Source organism: Mugil cephalus, chromosome 21, assembly GCF_022458985.1.
Source record: "Mugil cephalus isolate CIBA_MC_2020 chromosome 21, CIBA_Mcephalus_1.1, whole genome shotgun sequence".
In the NCBI taxonomy this organism is placed as follows: Eukaryota; Metazoa; Chordata; class Actinopteri; order Mugiliformes; family Mugilidae; genus Mugil; species Mugil cephalus.
In genome coordinates, this window is record NC_061790.1 from 16,980,908 (window position 1) to 16,996,947 (window position 16,040).

A 16,040-nucleotide genomic window follows, 5' to 3' on the forward strand; every position below is an offset into this window, starting at 1 on the left:
TAGACCTTCATCTCTCTGTTTGACTGTGTTTAAAAAGGCCTGAATCCAAAAGAGCAGAGAAACTAGTTCAGATGCTCTGTTTTGTTTTACATGGGTGGGAGGAAACTTTGCTCTTTCAGCCTCTTTACTAACCATACTCACAGCTGCACAATGTGAAGAAGTTAACTTTGTTGTGTAACACATGTGCAGTGTGAGTTGGACTATAATGTCTGCAAAGTTAAGCAGGGTGACTGAAGAAATGATTTGCTCAGGTCAAGCAAAATAATAGAGAAATAAGAAATAATAAAAAATAATGCATGAGTATCTGCCTCTTCTGTGACAGTGAGCTCAGTATCTTTGTGTTTAAATTCTTACTTGTCAACTTGATGGGCAGTTTTTATTTTATTTTGACAAGTTTCCAATTTGCAAAACGTCAGATTAAATGAAAATACCAGAGAAGGAGACAGGATCGAAAATCCTTCTTGCATTTCTGCTCCCACAAGTTTTTCTTTTTTCTTTTTGTGCACAGTGACAAATGATGTTAAACACTAACTGTACCTGGAGCTGTGCTTCAGCGTTTAGACAGGGTCACAGTTTAGTCAGCCTCTCTGTATGTTTATATCAGGGATGCACCACAAAGCCAAAGTGGAAGCATCACCAACATCACAACTGAGGCTGAAATGTCCTGTTGTCTGTCTTCTGTATGTTTATGCATAAATCGAGGCGTTAAACGTTTGGTTACACATTAAACTACACACTGAATGTATTTTGTGTGAACATGTTCTGCGTACATTGAGTCTGTGTCTGTTTATTTACCGCTGTATTCTGATCATCAGGTTTGCTGGAATGGGTAACCTGCTAAAAGTCCTAACAAGGGAAATAGAGAACTATCCACACTTTTTCCTGGACTTTGAAAGTAAGTGTGGCAGGGGAGCGCAACAAAAGATGGATGGAGAATGAGGTGTGGGGAGGGGAGGAGGTGTAACCTGCTCAGCTGTTTGCTTTCTGTCAGCTGGTCTCTGCTCTCGGTGACGTCGCCGTGAAAGGATTCTGCTTCTCTTCCACAATCTTCTCCTTTTTTTCCTCCCCTTCCTGTTTCTTCCGCTTGGTCCTGACCTCCCGCTCCACCGTCTCAGATCGAATAACATATTTGATGACTTTTTAACATCACGCATACTTTTCTTCCTTTCTCTTTTTTCTCTCTCTCTCTTGCAGAAACCAAATGGGGAATCTGTTAAAAGTGCTCACTTGCACAGAGCTTGAACAGGGGCCAAACTTTTTCCTTGACTTTGAAAGTGAGCGCTGCTTCTGCCTGTCCTTCTTCTTCTAGACCCTCCCTCATCTTCCTTAAACCGCTCTTCCTTTATCCTCCGTTTAGCGGCTCTGACTGGTCAGGGGTCAGCCCATTCATTGGCAGCCCTACTCCTTTGCATTTCTAACGTCGCCTCTGAAGGCTGTTGTTATTATTCATGATGGATTTCATTATGGTTTTAAAATAGGAATTCTATTGTCCTCATGCCAAGTTGAAGAAGAATGGATTTGACCCTTGACCACTGCTGTGTGCTTCTACTAACCTGCCTGCATGCATCCCCCATGTGTGCACATTTTATACAAGCTGCAAAATGCAATGATTAACATTGAATTGAGACCCATTTCTGATGTAATAATTGTGTTATTGTTTGGTCTGTACTTGTTATTTCATTACATAATCAGCATTAATTAAATCTAAGATGGAAAACATTCCTTCACATTTCCTCACTTTAGTAACCACATCACTGCCCCTAATGTTCACAAACGGACAAATGAGATTAATTTTTCATTAAAGCAAACAAATCTGCTTTGCCCTTTTTCTGAAACCTCTTACAAGAGAGAAAAAAAAAACTGCAACAAAACACAATACGCCTCCACAGTGGCATTTCAGCTGCGCTCACAATGTAGCCAACCTCAGGCTTTGTTTGTTCAGCAAAGAGGAAGTGATGGGAGTGGAAGGTTTTTGAAATGCAAAACAGACCCCAGACGCAGAATTTTAATGCCAGCGATGCTCTATATTTAGAGCTGTTCTTTTAGAGGGGGACTCATCTTTGGCTGTGACGGCTAAAGCCCGAGTTTCACGCAGATATCATCACTTTCGTTTTTAGATGAGTTAAAGACATGTGGGTTCTGCAGAAGAGCGAAAGCAGTTAAAGCTCATGTCGAAGCACGTTCTGTGCTCTCGCGAAAACAGCGTCGGTGAACCTGTGAGCGAGTCGGTAGAATTCTGTTTAATTCAGCTACTGGCTGCTGCCGTGAAAGAAGAAGATCTGTTCCTTTTTTGGACTTGTGTCCGATGCCAGGTTTACTTTAGCTCCATCCATGCCTCTGTTAAAGCATGCTTTAGATGACACTGCCGTGCAGACACGTGGCACTGTTGCAGTCTATACATCTTTTACAGTCAAGTATCACGAAATTGCTGCCTTAGTGCTCCCAGACTAAAGATATTTTTATCTGTAATTCTTAAAAAATATTGTATTTAAGCTTAGTTCCAGTAGATGCATCTAGTCTAAGTGTAATCCGTAGTATTGGAACATTGTGGAGCCAGTAGTAGAGCAGAGTTTAGTTGATACGTAGATTGGTTTGTGGACGCCCGAGGCAGCACATTTTGGTGGTTGACTGCAGAAGGAATCATATGATGACATACAGTGAAACAGCTTTCATCTTTTACACACCGCTCAGTGTGCTGAATGTTTTTGATCTTTAATTTTCACCCATTTTCTGTGACAGATTTTCAAATATCAATTAATGGATAAAGTGAGTTTTTAGTGGCAGAAACATTCAGCACACATGCCCCTGTTCTCCCAGTGTCCCAGCGTTTATTTAATTCATGCCACTTCACATCAATATGAATAGAAAACAAATGATGGTGGCAGAGTTAAATATCCTCACCTAATATAGTGTGATTCTTGATGTGAAATGGCAAAAGTTCATATCGTTTGTTTTTCCATCGATCGCCATGATAGTTGATCTGACTGTTGTTTTCTTGTGCGCGTGTTTGCCTTGGTTTGCACTTGTGTGTTAGATGCACAGCCGACAGAAGCAGAGAGTGAGGTGTGGAACCAGGTGAACGCAGTCCTCCAGGACTCGGAGAGCATCCTGACCGGCCTGCAGGCCTACAAAGGGGCCGGCCAGGAGATCAGAGATGTAAGGAAACGCACACAGCTACACGTCTTTTCACTACATGGTGAAAAAAAAAAAAAAAAAAACACTACTACCTGTGACAAACTGGATGTTTTATAGTTGATTATGTTCTTTCCAGGCCATTCAAAACCCAAGTGACCACAGGCTGCAGGAGCGAGCCTGGGACTCTGTCTGCCCGCTGGTCATCAAACTCAAGAAGTTCTACAGTTTCTCCCTCAGACTAGGTATGATCATGCTGCACAACAACATGTCCTATTGCAGGAATATGACTTTTTGACTCCTCAAGTCCCTTTCTTCAGATTCGCTGATAAAGATTGAATAAGTCTGACTGTGTCTAACACACAGTTGCACAGCTAAGTTTCAATTTCTGGGTTTAAGATACACGATTGTACATTAGGTATTTTGAAAGTCTGTGATAGTAAAATAAAACTGTGCCATACAAAATTAGTTGTATCTCTTGTTGTTCTGTATGTACTACATGATAAAATTCATTATAAAACTGAATAGCAGAGATTCCAGAGTTTTGTACGAGACCTACATCTGCTGATGTCCATGTGTCTTTAGAGGAGGCTCTGAAGAGTTTGTTGGAGTGCCTGACCTGCCCTCCCCTCACGCCTACTCAGCACCTGGAGAGGGAGCAGGCGCTGGCCAAACAGTTCGCCGAGATCCTCCACTTCACTCTGCGCTTCGATGAACTCAAGGTCTGCTGGACTTCACTTGCACTCATACAGTCTTATAGTGACATTATGCTGCTCAGCGTCTGCGTTTACATGGACAGTATTTCTTCAGCTCGATCAAAATCTTTCTCATGATATATCTCAACAATAACTCTTAATATGAACAGTCAATTCTGGTTGAGGGGGTTTAATGGGGCTTGTTTCTTCTGATTGGGTCCAGTTGAAAACGAGTGTCCATGTCAACGTAGTATGTGTCGCATACAATACACTAGTATGAAACACTGTTGTGGAGGATGTATGAAAACTGAGTGCTTTGTTGTTTTCCTTTAGATGAGAATCCCTGCCATCCAGAACGATTTCAGCTACTACAGAAGAACCATCAGTCGAAACCGGATAAACAACATGAATGTAAGTCTTTTATGTTCTATGTATTAACTATATGCAGTCCATCCTCAGTCATAAGAGGGAAATGTGATGCAAAAGGATGGTGTGGTGTTTTTTTTTCAATATCGCATCAAAATCCAAAGAACAGACTCATCAGGTTGCTTCAAAGCATCAAACTGAACAGGTTCATCTAACCTGATGCTGTAGTTTTCTGGTTCTGCTAAGAAGCGCCGTGAAAGAAACTAAACTCTGACACCACCGCATCATCCGTGTTGTTTCTGCACCCACAGCTGGATATCGAGAATGAAGTCAACAACGAGATGGCCAACAGGATGTCTCTGTTCTACGCGGAGGCTACGCCCATGCTGAAAACACTCAGCACTGCAACCACAAACTTTGTATCAGAGGTGGGAGTGCCAGCACTTCACGACAAACAGCTTGTTATTTAGACGTTTGTTTCATCGTTATTCTGTCAGATAACTGAAGAGATGAAGAGATTATTAACAGGTTTACTCCATCATCTTGATTATGTGCCTGAAGTTTGTAAAGAACATGTTTTAGGTTTACGGTGGTTATTAATAACAAGCACATGAAATGATGTATGTGGTTTGTTCCTTTCTGTAGAACAAGACTCTTCCACTGGAGAACACGACGGATTGTCTCAGCACCATGGCCAGCGTCTGTAAGGTCATGCTGGAGACACCGTGAGTTCGTCTAATCTAATCTGAAACCTCCAATCAAATAAAACGTCAGCAACTTTGATCCACTGAAAAGATCCAGCCTCAGTCATGGTTTAGTTCATTTATGTATTAAAGTATTTATTGGTCCGACTGCATGATGTTACAGAGGATGTACTGTCAGAATGTGAAAAATGAGCTGCGGTAACATGTGAGAAGAGAAGTTGAGTTGTGTTCATGCAGAACCAGTTTGAATATTCTTCATTCACATTTTTTCAGCCTTGATAAGTTTCAAATCAACACTCCTCATCGCGGTTTAGCCCCAAGTCTTCATCATTTGTGGAGATTCGTATGTGACCTTGCTTCTCTCCTCGTCTTTGTGTCTGCAGGGAATATTCCAGTCGTTTTAGCAGCGAGGACACGGTCTTGTTCTGCATGAGGGTCATGGTCGGAGTCATCATTCTTTATGACCACGTCCATCCCAACGGCGCCTTCACCAAGTCCTCCAAGATAGATGTAGGAGACTCACACCCACACTCAGGCTCGGTGGATGATTTGTGATGCGGCGCTGGGTTGTCTGCCCTGTCATTCTGACTCTTTAATGTCTCTTCAGATGAAAGGCTGCATAAAAGTCCTGAAGGACCAGCCAGCAGAAAACGTAGACGGCCTCCTGAATGCGCTCAAGTAAGTTCGTTCTTTGATTCGATACAAAGTTCAGGTGTTTCTTCACTAACTAGTACGTAACGCACAAGTGTAAGCTCCTACAGCTTTCCAAACAACATGAAGTGTGTTTTCAAGTCTGACCTGGAGTAAAATAAAATTGGACTCCTGGAACGCTTTGTGCTTTTGATATTGGTAAAGGATCCCCACGCAGACTGGCTGACCTCATCACCTACACATCATCTGCACACTCATTTCTAAATCCTGCGTTCACTTTCATTCCCACTCAAAAACCTGTCCAACGTCTTGTCTTTGTGTTATTAAAATGAACTCGAATTAATTGTGTGAAACTGTCTTTAAGACCTGTTTGTTAATTATTATCATTTTACAAGCCCTGAAAACTCAGAATACACACACGCTAAATGAGTTTATTTGTGGCAAGAAGACATTTTGTGGCATTTCGTATCTCTCCTGATGTAAAATGCCAGTGCTTCTGTCATTTCCAGCGGGGCCCTTTCTCGACTCTGGAAACTGTGGCCGTTATAATTTGCCGTTTTTCAGTTGTGGTTTTGAATGTGGGTCGGGTGCTTGCAGTAGAGCCTCATGGAGACACACACTGCTGCATGCTTTTGTTTGTTTTTTAATTTATTCGCACACTTAAGATGAAAAACAAAAAGCACGTGTAGACGTCTCTGTTGGTAGAGAGGACATTGTGGAAACCTAAAAGGCTGATAAAGTGACCTCACCAAGTCCTCACAATAATTTAAAGGAGGTAAAGGGTTAATGTCAATATATACAAACAGACAAAACTCATGTGAGACAGGGAAATAGAGATAAAAATCAAAGAATAGAGAGACATGATCTGGATCTTCCCCATTTTTCAACAATAAAAACTTAATGAACTGAATCCATTCCCAGTCCTGTCCTGGAAATTTGATAAACAGTGTGAACAAAGCTCAGACTGCCTTGGTTTTAGTTGTTGTTGAACATCCTGTAAAGTTCACTCTGACTCTGTTTGTCCTCAGATTCACCACGAAACACCTGAATCACGAGTCCACTCCAAAGAACATCCGGACGATGCTCCAGTAATACTTGTTCTTTTTTATATATTATAAATAGATATGAAGAGGATCACTGCTCTGACCTCAAATAAGATGTATATGTTTACATTATTTAAAAAAGACTCGATGTTAATACTTGTGTGTATTTGCATAGTCATTCCCTCCAAGTTATTGAAACCTTCAGAATACGTACTTTCTACTTTGCAAAAAAAAAAGAGTGTCACATGAATTGCCTCTACTGTTAACAGCTGTTAATGATGGACACCTATCAGCCTTATAATTGAGCTTTGCAAAAGCTGCACTTGGGAATAAATGAACGCCACAGAAAAATGTCCTTCAACAAATCCTTTCAATCCTTTATTTGACAATGGACTTTTTTATTAAAATAACATGAATCTTTTCTGACACTGGTTCTTGTTGAAACCACAAAGTTAACATGTTACAAGTGAAGTGCAATCAAGTTGTGTTTTCACTTGATCTTCAAAGGATGACGACATAGAAATGAGTGAGTGTTTAGTCAGCGTTAAGGTGGACGTTCCTGTTGCAGTGAAGGGCTAAATGTTGAAAGCAGATAAGGGACTGGTCGGGGGGATGCATTGCAGAGCGCATTTCTGGAGTTTTTTTCTTGTATTTCTCTTCAAACTCATCTGTTAAAATAAATCCACTGTGAACATAAAAACGTACTTTGCACGTCCAGTAAGATCCAGTGTGTCAAAGTCTCATGTAAAGAAGAGGTAGAGATGATGCAAATGAATGATCCAATCAGATCCCCACCAAATGATACTGTTTTTGAGTCTGCGTGAGAATCATTGTGCGTTTTGCCATCTTTCGAGTGACTTCTGTCTTGCTATTAAACTTTCTTTAAAAGAAAGGCCAAAAATCTTTTTAATTATGAATAAATTATGTTTTTCTTAGTAGAACAAGATTTTTAGAAAAAAGATCATGTTTTTTTTCCTCAAACGTTTTCTTTTCTAAATATTTGGATCCATTTCCTGAGTTTCCACTGGAGGGAAAATGTGACCAGAATGAATTTTTTTTTTTTATATATATGATTTTTGATATTGTTTGAATTCATCACTGAAACTTTCATGGCGTCTTGTGAACATTTGAACAACCCCTAGCCTTGGGGTTTAAAATAATGAACACTCCAAACTTTGCCTTAAATCAAACTGTAAGCAGAGTAACTGCAACATTTTGAGCGCGTGGCCATTTCTGATCGTAGCCTCGAGCCCCTTCACTATAGCATGTCTTACTAATATTCCAAACCATTCTACTAATATCACACCATTGACGTTCCTGATTGTCCTTTTGGTTCTATTCACAAGCAGCAGCTCCAAACCAGGATGGACAATCTGTGTGTGTATGTATACACGCACATATATTTTAAATCACGTGAAGTAAAACCGTGGTTGGATATTACTATCATCTCTGAAGACCACTGGAGAGGCCTCTGTATTAAAGGACTCAACAAATTCATTTTACTTTTGCTAAAACTTTCATCTTCAAACTGCTCTTACAATCTAACACCTCACAATCATCCACCAACTTCACCTCCGAGCGTATGGAGATGTCTGTAGTTCATCATAGAGCACGACACGGCCTTAAAGACTTAGAAGAAGACAAATGTTAGGACTGTGAATCACGTAAAGACATTAACACATTACACTGAACCTGATCCATTGGACTAGCATGGCAACCTTCAGTCGTTAGCATTAAATTAACATGTTACCCATATAAGGCCGTGGCTTATGTTCCCCACCCCCTGTATTTAGTAATATATACATACATGTGTGTGAGCCGTACTTTGGATGCAATGTTTCATATGCAGCGAGTGAATAATACATGTCGACTTGAAGCCAGGTGTACGTATGACAGGTGATATTTCATATCTGACTGAAGTGGTTTTTAAAAGGCAAAAATCACGTCATGATTGATGTACACGGAGCTTCCCCTCTTATGTGCTACTGTGTTTCGAATGCAAGAAGATGTTTTGAATACTGAGACGAAATCGGTTGTGCTTTTGTCTTAAACTGACAGTTCTTGTTTATTGGAGTTCACTGTTTATATAAATTGCTTTTGGTATACTGAATGGGATGTGTGGATTGGATAATAAAGGTGGTACATTTCTTACTCAGACTGCGTCTTTTGGATTCCTTATTCACGATAGCAGCTCAAAATTATCCTTCACGGCTGAGGTTCATGCAGTTTGTCCTAAAACACCTTGAAGTCTGGAAAAGTCTATAAAAATAAGCACCACTGTTCTTTTAAATGCCATATGAAGACATCAGTTATCAACAGAACATTTGACTTTAAACAAAGCTAGCTCAAGTATTCTCCTTAATTGTTTCATGTCCATGAGTTCTCGTTTCAATGACTTTTACTCCATTTTTACAAAAATGCAAGTTTGCATCCAAATGTTAAAAAGAATCTTGAACAGTGCCACCAGATTAGAGGTGAATCTTTGGATCAGGTCCCCCTGATGTTTGCTGTAGTTCCGCTATCCTCCGCATGAGGGCGACATTCTTCACTTCTTCGCTTGTGTGTTCAATGCAGACAGTCCAGGGCTGAACCTCAAACAGTGGTGTACCTGTGATCAGTAATAATAATGATAAATTAGAATCATGCAGATACAGATTTTCTAACCACCAGCTGTGGCTGATGTAACACTAAAAATGTGTTCTTCAAAGTAAACAAAATATCTTTTCATGGTTTTTAACATTGCACAGTCCTGTCACATCAATTACAGAAAATTCTGTCAGAATTATTTGGTCTGAGGAGGCTGGATTCTATCCCATCTGTCATTGTACAAGAGGTAAAGTATACCCAGGACAGACGTGTTGCATACAGCATGTCTTCAGACTGGATTTTGGGAGAGGAAAACATGCTGCACCGAGAGGCCACAGCCAAAAGGACCAAACCTTTTTGATGAGAAGAATCGGTGCCAACCACTAGACAACTGTTCCAAATTCATTTTTTGGATTATTTATTGCTGTGTCAATAATGTGTACACAACGTGATGACACCTCTCTGTGCACTGTTTTTTTTTAAGTGTTTTTTTAAGCAGTCCATTTGTCCAGTTTTAATTCGATGTCCGTTGTTGGATCCTCAGAACGTGTAATTCTTTCACATCATGTAGTGGATTTCTTCAATCACATCCGGTTAACATGCATGTCTGGGGTAATTAATAGCCTAATATCACTATCAAGTGTGCCCATACATCACTGTGGTATTTTCAGTCCTCGAGCATGACAGATGTATAGATGAATATCTTTTACAGAGTCAGAATGTTTCTCTGGAGATTACCCTCTAGATCCTGAAGCTCATGGTTGTTTTGGGGTTTCCTTATATATATTATAGCAGTCATCTTTAGATATTTGTAGTTATATTTGTATTTTGAGTCCTATGTGTAATTTATTTCTATTACACAGATGTTTCTCGGCTCTGTAGAGGAAGGAGATGTTGAGTAGTGGTTAGAGAAGCAGTTTTGAGACCGTGAAGTCAGAGAAATGCATCCATCCCTGTCTCCCATGACCCCCAAAATGCAGAAACAAATAATGTCTGTGAGGGATCGATAACGTAAATCAAATAAAAAAACAAATAAGCTCAACACTAAACTTTGGTAGAGACACTGAAATCCTTCCCAGTCATGCAGGTCATGGTTTATCCAACAAACTCATCCCAGTTGGAGTCTATAAATGGGTTCCAGATTGTGGTTAATCTTTTCTAATTCCAGGAATTTCATCACCTCTTCCATTAGGCTTGAGCGTGTTGGTGCACGCTTTCCCTTTTCCTGTTAATTAATCTAAATCAGTTGGTCCCGCAAAGGTTTTAACAACGTCTGAAAAAATATCTGCAGTAATCTGATCACATGAACACATGACCTATCTGTCTACAACGCTCCATCTGAATCTGGTTTGAAGCATCCTTTTTGGTTAATATTACACTTAAACATTTTGCAGACTGCAATATCTACGTGCTTAACTATCAGAATAAATATTATACTGTACTGAACTCCATATCATAAAACATGTCTAATAACTCTGTGCCTTTCTTGCAGACTCTTTTGTTTTTTTTCACTAAATGTTGTGTTGTTTTTCCTGCGTGATTGCATCATACACAGCCCAGAGAAGAAGTGGGGTGACTCACTGGGAGTGCTCCTGTGTGAGCGCTGGGACGCCCTGAGCGCCTCCACGCTGAGCCGGGGCACCGCCGTCCTCACCGGCCTCGGACGGATCCCAGCATTCCAGCGGGGCAGGCCCAGCAGCCTCTTTGCTGTCTCCTTGGTGAAGGGGTGGTCCTGACCGTGAGACGCCCACGATGAACCAGTGTGATGATGATCATGATGATGATGGAGAGGAGGAGGAGGAAGGGACGGGTGGGGTCTGCAGTTGGAGCTGAGGAACATCTGAAAGAGGAGACGAACCAAATTTCCCTTGAAGTAAACACTGAGAAAAGATTCAAATGTAGTCAATTCAGCACGGTCGTATTGAATGCATTAAATTATTTAAAAAATGGATGATGATTTCACCAAAGCCTGAATATTAAATGCCACAGTGTCCTCTATTTCACCCTCTCCACAGTCATCAGCATAATGTGGCTCTCCCTCTCCATCAGCCCCCTCCCCGAGCAGCTCATCATTAACACGTATCTGTGTGTAAACGCTGCTCCATAATGCATGATGCCTGCTGGTTGCGCAGTCTCCAGAGGACGCCCCACGTTTATCATTCCCTTTGAATTCGGATGGGGAGGTCACAGCCACAGTGGGGTCACAGCGGCGGTGATGAATGGAACGCGCTTTACCAGCGATTTGGCCTTGCGCAGCTTGTAATTCATCTCAGACAGCGTCCTCCTCTTCGCGTCGTCTGGCTGCGATGGGTGACTGCGGGAGGCGGGGGCTCTGCTATTTGCCTGCCTGGAGGGACATGACAGAGTCAGTGGGGATTACGGCATACAGCGGCATGAAAAAGTGTTGGCCCCATTCCTGATTTTTTTTTTTTTTTGCATGTTTGTCACACCTAAATATTTTAGACCATCAAACCAATTTTAATATTAGTCAAAGATAAAACAAGTAAACACAAAATGTGTTTTTTAAATGAAGGTTTTTGTTATTAAGAGGAAAACCTACATGACCATGTGTGAAAAGTGTTTCCCCCTCCTGTTAAAACATAACTGTGGTTTATCACATCTGAGTTTCTTTAGCCCAGACCTGATTACTGCCACACCTGTTCTCAATCAAGAAATCACTTCAATAGGACCTATCTGACAAAGTGAAGTAGACCAAAAGATCCTCAAAAGCAAATGTGAAAGAAAGTTATTGAGATCTATCAGTCTGGAAAGTCTATAAAGTAATTTCTAAAGCTTTGGGACTCCAGTGAACCTCAGTGAGAGCCATTATCAACAAATGGTCAAAACATGGAACGGTGGTGAACCTTCCCAGGAGGGGCCGGTCAAACCAAAATTACCCCAAGAGACCAGAGACGACTCATCCGAGAGGTCACAACAGACCCACAGCATCCAAAAACTGCAGGCCTCATTTGCCTCAAAAAAATCACTGTTGAGCAAAAAGAACTCAAAGGCTCATCTCAGTTTGGCCAGGAGTTTGATGATCACCAAGGCTTTTGGGGAAAAATATACAGTTGAACTTTTTGGAAGGTGTGTGTCCTATTACATCTGGAGTAAAAGGATCACTACATTTCAGAAACAGAACATCATACCAGCAGTAGAATCTGGTGGTGGTAGTGTGACGGTCTGGGGCTGTTTTGCTGCTTCAGGACCTGGAAGACTTGCTGTGACAAATGGAACAATTCTGCTTTTACCAAAAAATCCTGAAGGAGAATGTCTGGCCATCTGTTCATGACCTCAAGCTGAAGAGAACTTGGGTTCTGCACCAGGACAAAGATCCAAAACACACCAGTAAGTCTGACCACCTCTGACTGGATGGAGACAAACTACATGAAGACTTTGGAGAGGCGTAATCAAAGTCCTGACCTGGATCCTACTGAGATGCTGTGGCATGACCTTAAAAAGGAGGTTCATGCTGGAAAATCCTCCAATGAGGCTGAATTACAACAGTTCTGGAAAGACGAGTGGGCCAACATTCCTCATTCCTCATTCCAACATTCCAGGTTTTCGCAAACACTTGATTTCAGTTGTTGCTCCTAAGGCGTTTAGGAGGCTATCACTTTTTCAAACCTTAAAACTGCATTATGTGTTTACTTGTGTGACCTTTATCTTCTATTTAATTTGCTTTGATGATCTGAAACATTTAAGTGTGTCAAACAAGAAGAGGGCCGATACCTTTTCACATCAACAGGCTGCAAAATGCGTATGTTGATGTGCAACAAACACCTCACTGTGTTTAAATAGTGATGTGCCAATATTTTTGATGCAGCCATTTCTTTTTACACATTTTGTGGCGGGGGAGAGAGAAAAAGGTGTTGGGCACTGCTGCTGCCAACAGCCAGACTGCTGGATTTAGCAGCATTAGTGAGGTTTAGGTGGTAATGGGTGATTCTCAGTATGTAATCCCATCCCAAATGTGAATGGCTTGTGTTTTTAAGGCAGACTTGCTAGACTGAAATTGTGAGGCCGGATGCAAAATAAGACAAAAAAACTCAGTTAACGAGTATAGAAGAGTATATACACATATAGTGTGGTTGGTTATAGAGGGTGGAAGCTGTAATAAGCAGCTGCACAGTCCTTTTTTCTCCAGTAGATACTAAAAAATCATCCACGACTTTTAATAAAAGCCCTAGTGTGTCTCAGGTGATAGTGTGTTTATGCTGAACCATTCACTAAATCATGGTGGCTTGCTGCCGTACTCTCTCAGTGTCCGTTCAATGGGGTCCAGGTTGTCCAGGTAGTTGAAGCGTAGTGTATCTTTAGGATGTCTGTCAGAGTCTCTCCATGGTGGCGGCGCTGCTGCTTGCTTCTCCTTCTTCAGTCCTTTGCCAGAACCGCTGCTGAGTGGCTGGGTGGTGAACGCAGGACCCTCCTCCCTGGTCAGGACTGCTTCTGATGGCTCTTCATGCCTAATACAGATTGCTGAACCATCTGGAACCGCCGACTGCTGCTGGTAAAAGGAAGCAGTCTGCAGACAGACAACGCCTGAGTACTGTATCTTAGAGCACGAAAACAACCCAATAAAAGATGAGCTCACTGTCTCTGAGCTCCTGACCTGAACTTGGCTGAGTCGTAGTTCCTGGACAGTCTGGATGTAGTGTCTCTTCCAGACGCCCTGCTCAAACGGTGTAGGGGAGAACCTGATGCACCAGCTGAGCCTCAGACACTTTGGCATCCACAGCTGGTCCAGCTCCACTATGCTCTTCCAGTGCCAGCTGACCTGCACACAGAGGATGAAGTCATTCATGGATGAAGTCATTCATATGGAAGAGTGGACCGCAAGCCGGTGTTCATGTTAATAACCTGGGCACATCGACAGAGGCTGCGTGGGTCCAGGAAGGAGAAGAGGTAGAGGCACAGGGCTCTGGGCAGGAGGCAGGCGAAGTCTGCGGCCTGCAGGGGGAGCTGTCTGCTCACACTGAGCCTCAGGAACCTGAGCTGATCCACCGAACAGCTCAGCACAAAGTCCTGCAGCACCGCCCTCCTCTGACTGTCAGACCACCTGTCAAACTGATGAGGACATGTAAGAGACCATTCACACCTTACACTGACTTGAACATCTCGTCACATTTCAATGTTCTGCTGGGAAACTTTTGGACCTGGTATAACACCTAGACCAGACCAGACACCTCCATCCCATAGCAATGACTCTCCTTGATAGCAACAGACATCCCCAGCAGGATGCAGCCTGACACACACACAAAAACATTTTAAGAACAACCCAAAAAAACACAACGAAAAGGACAACGTGTTGAGCCTCCAAGTTCACTAGATCCCAAACTAACCACAGGACGTAATCAGAAGGCCCATGTCTATTCTCTGATGAGTCAAATCTATTTTGGAGGCACAAGGGAGACCTGCACAGTATTGGGAAGGTGGTCATAATGTTATGTCTGATGGGTGTATTGGTCTGTGACTCACTCACCCACTTTGCCAGAAGGCTCCGTCTCTCTTCAAACACCTGGGAAAGGAGGTGATAGTGAACATGGTTAGTAATTCTAAATATAATACTTTAAACTTTGGGCCAAGCTTTTGTGATTCCTGCTCAGGATCTACAGCAGTCTAAGACATCGGTTGTGTCTATGACTGTGTATTTGGCAAAGCATTTCAAAGTCACTGAGATTTTTCTACTAGAATCTTTACAGACATCGTAAAAGCACGAGTACGAGCTGAAACTTTAATGCTAACGCGCACATTACATTAACTTTGGCTGTAGCTGATATTTCAGCTTCAGGTGCTCACTTCAAGTGCAGAAAAGTGTATGGTTTTCGAGGTTTTATGTCACCATTTCCATCTCCTCCACCTCATTTCAAAAAGAACTGTTCAACCTTTTACTGAAAATGCATTTGTCAAAAGCTGAAGTAACCGGTTCCTTTTACTTTAAGATTGCGCATACAATCACATAAACTCTAGGTAGCTTATAAAATTCATTTAAAACATTAGTGATTAGTGTTTTGATCATCACCGGTTCCATAAATGAGGCCTTTTTTTTTACTGCTTCTTAGATGGTTTGAGACTCAAAACAATGCAAGTCATGGTTGCATAACTCATAAATTAACTCTTAAAAACTATCTTTTTCAGAGATGGGTCTATTTCACATTAAGTGTATCTGACCTTGCTGTTTGCCAGGGGGTTGTTCAGAGGAGTCCAAGCACTCCGTTTAGTCTGCATCTTGGCGCTGCTTGCAGAAGACCTGGGCGCAAGTGGCATCTTGGAATAATCAGAATCTGAAGATAATGTACTAAAACAAACAAAGTGGAGATTAGGAGTAGATATCTACCATTGTTGATTACTACAGACATAACATACCCACTTTTATCTCACATAAAACAGAAACTTAATTATTACAAAACTTCTTGTTTCCCCGTCATGTTTGTTATTAGATTCCTCTCAAAAGTCCAAACATTCCTGCTGTCACCAAATTCAGCATTCCAGCGTGAGAACATGACACAGCTGCTCAGAACTGTACAACACTCTGGTCAACTTTTTAACTCACCATCAGTCCTCCTCGGCCGGCAGAAAGAGATAATTCCAACTCCTAAACACACTTTGCGTCTTTGTGCATTTGTGGCCTTTGTGTCCGTGCACCCAGCTCCTCTTCCCACTTGCCTCTGCACAGTTTACTTGTTTCCATAGCGACGCTCAGTGTACTCTCCTTGCATGGACTGGCTGTCACAGCCAGGCGCACACAAGGAGGGGGCTGTAGCGAAACAGTCCACAGTGGAGTTTGTGCAGCGTGGAGTGTGCAGGCGTCACTGGCTCTAATGATGACAAATGTAGCTCAGAAGGCCTGACACTGCAATTCC

The 16,040-nt window shown here is 41.9% G+C and overlaps 2 protein-coding genes across 3 annotated transcripts in view; one reads left to right on the forward strand and one right to left on the reverse strand.

Annotated features, from left to right (window-relative positions):
* Nucleotides 1–8,746, forward strand: part of fam49a (family with sequence similarity 49 member A) — a 30,683-nt gene extending 21,937 nt beyond the window's left edge. Inside the window, exons 3-12 of one of the 2 annotated variants that reach the window (XM_047573688.1) lie at nucleotides 1,195–1,274; nucleotides 3,035–3,156; nucleotides 3,272–3,377; nucleotides 3,718–3,854; nucleotides 4,161–4,238; nucleotides 4,505–4,621; nucleotides 4,839–4,918; nucleotides 5,281–5,407; nucleotides 5,505–5,575; nucleotides 6,577–8,746. In XM_047573688.1, the coding sequence (XP_047429644.1) occupies nucleotides 1,202–1,274; nucleotides 3,035–3,156; nucleotides 3,272–3,377; nucleotides 3,718–3,854; nucleotides 4,161–4,238; nucleotides 4,505–4,621; nucleotides 4,839–4,918; nucleotides 5,281–5,407; nucleotides 5,505–5,575; nucleotides 6,577–6,640 (975 nt within the window). In that variant the 5' untranslated portion in view covers nucleotides 1,195–1,201 and the 3' untranslated portion in view covers nucleotides 6,641–8,746. Of the gene's footprint in view, nucleotides 1–815; nucleotides 896–1,194; nucleotides 1,275–3,034; nucleotides 3,157–3,271; nucleotides 3,378–3,717; nucleotides 3,855–4,160; nucleotides 4,239–4,504; nucleotides 4,622–4,838; nucleotides 4,919–5,280; nucleotides 5,408–5,504; nucleotides 5,576–6,576 lie in introns of both variants that reach the window. The other variant, XM_047573689.1, reaches the window with a different exon arrangement.
* On the reverse strand, nucleotides 6,818–15,844 carry fbxo16 (F-box protein 16). The gene is made up of 8 exons (XM_047573690.1): nucleotides 15,731–15,844; nucleotides 15,349–15,475; nucleotides 14,660–14,695; nucleotides 14,038–14,244; nucleotides 13,434–13,954; nucleotides 11,413–11,524; nucleotides 10,759–11,017; nucleotides 6,818–9,199 (listed from the first exon to the last, which is right to left on the reverse strand). The coding sequence occupies exons 2-8, from the start codon at nucleotides 15,442–15,444 to the stop codon at nucleotides 9,060–9,062; spliced, it is 1,371 nt and encodes a 456-aa protein (XP_047429646.1). The 5' UTR covers nucleotides 15,445–15,475; nucleotides 15,731–15,844; the 3' UTR covers nucleotides 6,818–9,059.
* Nucleotides 15,845–16,040: the final 196 nt, after the last annotated feature.

Coding starts and splice junctions, on each gene's coding strand:
- fbxo16 (XM_047573690.1), bottom strand. CDS start 15,444: ATGCCACTTGCGCCCAGGTCTTCTGCAAGCAGCGCCAAGATGCAGACT. Junction 14,245..14,659: donor GGAGCCTTCTGGCAAAGTGG/GTGAGTGAGTCA, acceptor TGTCCTCATCAG/TTTGACAGGTGGTCTGACAG. Junction 13,955..14,037: donor GCCTCTGTCGATGTGCCCAG/GTTATTAACATG, acceptor CTCTGTGTGCAG/GTCAGCTGGCACTGGAAGAG.